We start from the raw sequence: 7,154 nt of genomic DNA, 5'->3' as shown, positions 1-7,154 counted from the left end.
TAACATGTAACCTTTGACCCATATTTACACCTTAAGTGCCTAAAACTCAAGAATACTGAATCTGCTTCACCTTTATAAGATTAAACTCTACAGTAACATCTTGTGTGTTTCTCACAGAGCTGTGAGTCTGGAATGTGCAAATGCCCAAATCCCATAGAAAATACTGACAAAATAATAACTTATTGTCTTTAGAAGAGGGTGCTCACCTCTTATCTCCTTAAAGTGAACTATAATTATCATTGGTTGTTCAGTCTTGTTCATATGACCTTATACTTCTAACTCCAGACTGTAGGAGCCATGAGGCTGTTTGACTCCCAGGAGTCTGAGCAGCAGACACACTCACTTATGGAAAACACTTTATTCAGCTTACTTCAGGTTTAGTTTAGTGAAGTTTATTTGCACATTCAGAACAAACACAGAAGAAACAAGAGAATACATTTCCATATTGTGTAGATGAGAAAAAATAAACCTCAAAGGATTTATAAAAGCATTATAAACAAACTCAATGACAAAAAGTTGCACTGATGAACAGATACAGGACATTTAATTTGTGAGACTCACTGTTCAACTGAATGTGTCTTAATTTGATTTAATGTAATACATAAAAAAATACATTTATTTTGATATCATACATAAAAATAAAAATATCTATGTATTGTTACATAATTCATGTCATTCAACCTTTTGTATTTCTCTGATGTTAACAGTTCTAATATATTTTGCTTATATTTAATATATACTGTAATATTTGTGAATTAGATGTTAGGGGGAAAACATTTTATTTAACTTGGTCCTTCATTGTTTTCTCTACATCCTGTAACATTTCAACTTCATGTTCCTCCTTGTATGCAAAAGGAAAGAAAGATCATTTTAAATGCAACAAGCAGATCTCCCAGGCTTCACTAACCTGCTGTCTGTTCACACTGATAGACTGATAGAACTTTACAGGCAACATATTGAGGCAAAGAAGAGGCCGAACGTTAAAGTTTAAACAGTGATTACATAACATGACAATAACATACATGACAGTTTAACCATTTTTGAAAATATCAGCACAGCACAGCACAGTCTAGCTGCTGGCCTGAATCACTAGATTCACATGATTAAAATGAACACTTGTTAATTTATGCATCACATTTAAGCAGTTTAGTTTAATTGCAGCGATAAAACATTGAAGCGATGTGATAAAAACGGCCAAAATACTATTAAAAAAAGTATTTAAAGTAAATAACTATAAAAAAAAAGAGAAACATTAAAAAAATTTGTAGATGAAATAAAAAAATATTTCATGACTCATAATTAACTCATAATGAAATGGAAGAAACAAACAAGGTATCCTTAAATCATTTATGTCTTTCTTCATTGTTTTTGTATTTTTCTGATGTGAAAAGTATATTTACTTAAAAAAAAATGTGTGTGTGTGTGTGTGGGGGGGGGGGGATGCAGAGTGGTACAGTGGATAAAACCCTAAAACATCTCACCTGAAACAATGTCAGTTATACTAATCAAGGCCTGGACATTGATGATGGTAAACGATGTTACAGTGTTATCATCATACTGAACTGCAATACTGAGGAGTCAGGCAGCATGATCAGGCTATGATGCATCTCATGCTGTATTTGTATTTCTGTTTCATCTTATTCACTTCTTCATCATGTTTATTCTGCAAGTCTTTCATTTCTTCTTTCAGATTTTTTTGTTTGTGGGTTGAGAGATTGTGTAACATACCATACTCTTTGGTGTGCTTCTCCTCTTTCTCTTGCATTTCTTTGTTATGCTGTCTCCTCAGGTCCTGCATTTCCTCATCATGCTTTTCCATCAGTGCTGCAAAGTCCTTGGTGTATCTTTCTCTGAAATCATTGAATTCTTCAGCTTGCTTTCTGGCCTCCTCTTCATATTTCTTCTTCATATTCTCCAGTTTTTTCTTATAGTCTTCCTCTAATTCTTTTCTCTCCTTTTCCTCCTGTTCTCTTCTGATTCGATCCTCTTCTTTTCTTTTGTTTTCATCTTTTTCTCTTTCCTGCTTGTACTCTTCTTGGAGATTTTTAAGTCTTGTTTGCTCCTCTTCTCTTCTCTGTTGATCTTCCCGATATCTTTTTTCCCACCATTCTTTTCGTTCCTTCTCCCAAGCCTCTCGTTCTTTTGTCATCTCTTCTCTACTCTGCTGCAGCTTTCTGTCAACATTTTCCTTTGATTCTGATTTTATTTTGATCTCCAAGTCTTCAAGTTTTTGTTCCCATTCCTCTCTTTGAATTTTCTCTTGTTTCTTCCTCTCTCTGTCTTCTTCTTCTCTCAGTTCTTGTTCTTTCTTTCTCTCCTCACGCTCCTTGTTAATGTGTTCCTCCTTTTCCTTCAGTTCTTTTGCTCTCAGTTCTCTCTCTCGTTCAGTTTCAGATTTCTGTTCTTCCATTCTTCTTCTCATCGCTTGCATTTCTTCTTCATGTTTTCTTTCAAGCTCCTCCTTCTCTCTCTGCATCTCTTCTTCCTTCTCCTTCAAAATCTTCTCCATTTCTTTTTGTATGGCTGCCTCTGCCTCTTGGAACATCTCAGTTGTGTAGCAGCCACCACCATTTTTCTTCACAATTGCCTCAACCTTGGTCAACAACTCACTGACCTGTGTGCGATTTGTCTGATCCTTGTTATTGAAGACATGGTATCTCCCTCCACAGTCATGTATCAGTTTTTTCACAAAGTCATCACAGTCTTCTTCAATGTAACTCTTAAATGATTGATTTTCCACTTCATCTCCTCTAGTGAATGTAACAATGATGAAACCTCCTGATGTCTTGCCAAAATATTTTTTGATGAGTTTCACAGTGTCTTTTTCCTCCTGTGTAAAGCGACCAATCTGCAGCACCAGTAAGAACACATGAGGTCCAGGAGCCAACATGCTGATGCATTTCACAAGCTCCTGTTCAACCTCATCGTTGGAGAGAGTTGTGTCGAACAAGCCGGGGGTGTCGACCACAACGACAGGCCTGCCATCAATCTCTCGAGATGCTTTCTGGCAAAACTTGGTCACAGACTTCTGGCTGGATTTGGAATTAAAATGCTTTTTGCCCAAGATGGTATTTCCAGTGGCACTCTTCCCACTGCCAGTCTTCCCTATCAGCACCATCCTGAGACACTCTGTGCTCTGATTTTCATCATCACCTGTCTTCTCACTCTTCTTTTTCAGATCCTGCAGTTCAGCTGTAAGTCTTGTATTAGTGCTCTCCTGCTCTATAACCTTATCCATCTGTGCCTTGGTAAACATCTCCATTGTGAAGCATCTGGATCCTGCAGCTCTCATTTTTTCCACAGCATCCAACACCTCAGGGACCTGCTGCTTGTCCTTGATGTTGAGGACAACAAATCGGCCTCCACAGCTCTGACAGAGCTGCTGGATATCCTCGTTTTCCTTTAGAAAGTTAGCAATAGCTGAAGCGGTAGGATCTGACTCCACAGTGAACAGAATCATGGTAAAGTCATTGATTTGAGAGCTGAATATTTTCTTGATGGTCACTAACTCTCCCTTGTCTTCATCAGTCAGGGGACCCACAGGTATGACCAGGACGAAGGCATGGACGCCCTCAGGATCACAGAGGGAGACACACCTGAATGATTCCTTCATCACTTCCTCCGGAGGGTTTCCATACAAGGCAGGAAGCTCCACCAGGGAAACCCGACGTCTGCACACCTCTCCCTGATGTTTCACACACACTGATGAGTTGGCAGGTGGACCAAACTTTCTTTCTCCCAGAATGGCGTTGGCTGCTGAAGTCTTCCCAGCTCCACTTCTCCCACACAACACCAGGTTCAGAGTGGGGTGGGAACATTCGGACACTGTCACGGGATCAGCCTCTTCAGTACAGGTGAGATATCCTCCCCTGTTTTCACTCAGCATATTCTCTATCTTTTCCATCAATTCTTGAAGGTTGTTTTCTGGAAGATCTTTTTTATCAAGGTTGATTCTGTGCTGCCTTTGTCTGCAATCTCTGATGACTTGACTCACTGGGGAATTCTCTCCCTCCTCATTATGTGTTATGATGAGCATTGAGTATTTAAAGGCCTCTTGACCAAACAAACTCAGGATGAACTTCAGTGTGAGTCTGTTCTCCTCTGTGAATTCAGAAGGCTTCACTAACAGCAACAGTACATTTGGTCCAGGGAAGCAGAGAGTCATGCAGTTCCTCATCTCTTTTCTCACTGTGTCCACAGGTAGACTGAAGATGTCTGGGGTTTTCACTACTGTTAAAGATTTTCCCTTCCACTCTCTACAGGCGGTCACACATTCCTTGGTTGAGAAGAATCTCTGATATTGAAAAACTTTTTCTCCCATGATGAAGTTGCCAAGTGTTATCTTTTTGTCCTCACTTTTTCCAAACAGGACGATCCTGAGTGCAGATGCTGTAAAACAGCAAAAACAGAATCATTAAAAAATTCATTTCCAAGATCCCAGCGAGCCCACTCTCATCACCCTCTATCCATTTATTTCATTCATTCATACATTCATATAAAAAAAGTTGGGGACATTGATGAGAAATTAATGGGCCCTGTACAGTTAAATATACTGTATAAATGCTGATTCTGTGTGGTAAAAACTCTTAAATTAACACAGCACTAAGTTGGCTGCACTTGGTTAATGATGGATCCTTTTCAGTCAGCTGACTGTCTTCAAGATCCTGGTTGTTAAAAAATGAGCGTTCACATCTATTTTAGTGCCACGTTTTGCAGTTTCTAGCAAGGTTCTAGTGCCATTCTACAGATATCAACATGGAATGACATCTGGCACTGGATAGTTGGAATTGAAACTAATTTAAAGGAGGATAGTGCCACGTTTTGCAGTTTCTAGCAAGGTTCTAGTGCCATTCTACAGATATCAACATGGAATGACATCTGGCACTGGATAGTTGGAATTGAAACTAATTTAAAGGAGGAAACATTTAAGCTACAATATCTTGACATCATGTTACAGATATCTAGCTGGCTAATAAACACTTTATTCATTCACTTACACTGATTTACTTAGAATGATTTCAGTCCTGTAACAATGATACCATCCATAGCTTAAAGGATTATAGTCAGTATATCACCATAGAGTCATTTGTGTTAATTAACAAAGTTCTCATCATATCTTCAAAGCGTTTTCCTGCACTTACCAACAGCGCTAGCAGGATCCAAGTTAACAGGTGCTGCTTCTCTTTGTTTCAGATGATCACCAGTTAAACCAGTAGTTGCATCCTGAAATACATCACAACTCACATGCTCTCCATTGTTGCTCTTAACAATTTGGTCCAGGCGTGTTAACAGTTCTGAGAGTTCAAGGTGCTTCTGCCTCAAGTACCTGTTTCTACATTTTCTGATCATGTCTTGTAAGGCTGGACGGTGCATATAGTTTTCCATGACACCTGGACTCTCCTCTCTGGGTGTTGATATCAATACCAGTGAATGATCAAATGAACGCTCACTGAAGATTTCAAAGATTGCGTGTAACCTCAGTCTCTGTTCCTCAGTGAATTCTTCAGGCTGTAGAACCAGCAGGAATGCATGAGGTCCAGGAGCAGAGAGTCTCACACAGCTTTCTACATCCTCTGTCAGTTTGTTTTGGGAGATGTTGGGAAGCAGCAGATCTGGAGTGTTGATGACCACTGTTTTTCTCTCCTTCAACCGTCCACTCTCTCTCAGACAGCAGGCAGGTGTTTCCTGAGTGTTGAACGCAGTCCTTCCCAGTATGAAGTTCCCCACTGCACTCCTCTCAGACCAGCTGTTCCCCAGAAGCACAACTCTCAGCTCAGACACTGAAATGAAAACAAAAATGAAAACACTGAATTATAAAAGGCAACCAAGAGGAGACTTAGCCTAAGGCACAATAAACCCAACAAGATTTTAACCTAAGAAACCCAGAGGAGGAACGCTGCCTTGGCTTCAATCTAGTTTGGAGAGGGTTCTTTGGAAATGGGGGGTCAGGATTAAGAAATGGAAAAAAGCAGATCCAAGGCACTCTTCTCAACCTGGTGCCAAAAAAACATGGTCCAGGTTTTTAATGTTTATGTCATGCATCAGCCATTATAATAAAGGCTTTTAGCAGTCTGTATGAGAAGAGTACCTTGGATCTGGTTTTTTCCATTTCTTCAAGATTTTAACTAATCTAACTGTATTTGGGCTGATGACAAGGAAGGGAATCCAAAGCCAGGTTTTTGTTTAGAGGCAGACTTGGAGAAAACCACATTTAGATCTTATAAACTCACCTTTGATCTTGTTCATCTTTAAATGAAAGAAAATGAACTTGTGATGAAGATATTTGTAGAATTCCTAAACTACTTCATTAAATCTTATAGTTTGTTCCCACCTTTTATGAAATGTTGGAAATTAATTTAGATCTTATGAAATACCAAACAGTTCAGATTCAGTTCAGTTTAACTCACTGAGAGGTGGCAGGAATTCATAGCTGCTGCTGCGCTTCAGCGGGAGCCCAGCCTCTCCCTCTGTAAGAAAACAGAAAAATACAACATCAGACATTAAAATCTGGGCCAATTTAATATTCCATTTAAATTGACAAGTTTCATATTATGTGTAATAAACCTGCTTAACTAAAATAACAAAATAAAAATTGTGTTATTTGCATTGCATTAACAGCTATTATCTTGCAAGCATTCGTTTGGTCTTCATAATATTTCGACCATATAATATATATATATATATGGTATATATATGGTATATATATATATATATATATATATATATAATATAAACATATATATATATATATATATATATATGTTTATATATACACATACATATATACATATATATATATATACACACACATATACATATATAAACATCGAACAAAAAGTTAGGAAATTTGTGTTTGGTAGATTATTTCTCTGTTGTAACAATGCTTCTTGGCAATACATTTTATACCGTTGGAAAGCCTGTTTATTTCCCTTTTAAATGGTGCCTCATTTGTAAGGAACATGCATTTGTGGGATGAGCAGCACAGCTGAGTATGTGGGTTGCGCTCATGTAAAATTTGCCAAATCTTCTCTGCCAATGCCAAACAGCTTATTCTGCTGTTGCTATTGACTCTTGTTTGGTGTTGTTTGGTGGATTGGATGATTGAAGTCTATCAGTAACAAGGAAAAAACAAGACATATTGGCAATGTTACAAT

The 7,154-nt window shown here is 38.3% G+C and overlaps 1 protein-coding gene across 1 annotated transcript; it reads right to left on the bottom strand.

Annotated features, from left to right (window-relative positions):
• Positions 1 to 405: 405 nt before the first annotated feature.
• Positions 406 to 5,411, bottom strand: LOC139648433 (GTPase IMAP family member 8-like). The gene is made up of 2 exons (XM_071524552.1): positions 5,142 to 5,411; positions 406 to 4,389 (listed from the first exon to the last, which is right to left on the bottom strand). The coding sequence occupies exons 1-2, from the start codon at positions 5,383 to 5,385 to the stop codon at positions 1,592 to 1,594; spliced, it is 3,042 nt and encodes a 1,013-aa protein (XP_071380653.1). The 5' UTR covers positions 5,386 to 5,411; the 3' UTR covers positions 406 to 1,591.
• Between the last annotated feature and the right edge of the window lie 1,743 nt (positions 5,412 to 7,154).

This window comes from Centroberyx affinis, unplaced genomic scaffold (assembly GCF_046629955.1).
Source record: "Centroberyx affinis isolate AG114_WGS23_722 - 3 ecotype Tasmania unplaced genomic scaffold, CSIRO-AGI_Caff_v1 ptg001200l_1, whole genome shotgun sequence".
Classification (NCBI taxonomy): Eukaryota; Metazoa; Chordata; class Actinopteri; order Beryciformes; family Berycidae; genus Centroberyx; species Centroberyx affinis.
The sequence above is the reverse complement of the archived record's forward strand: the minus strand, read 5'-3'. Positions and strand labels throughout refer to the sequence as shown.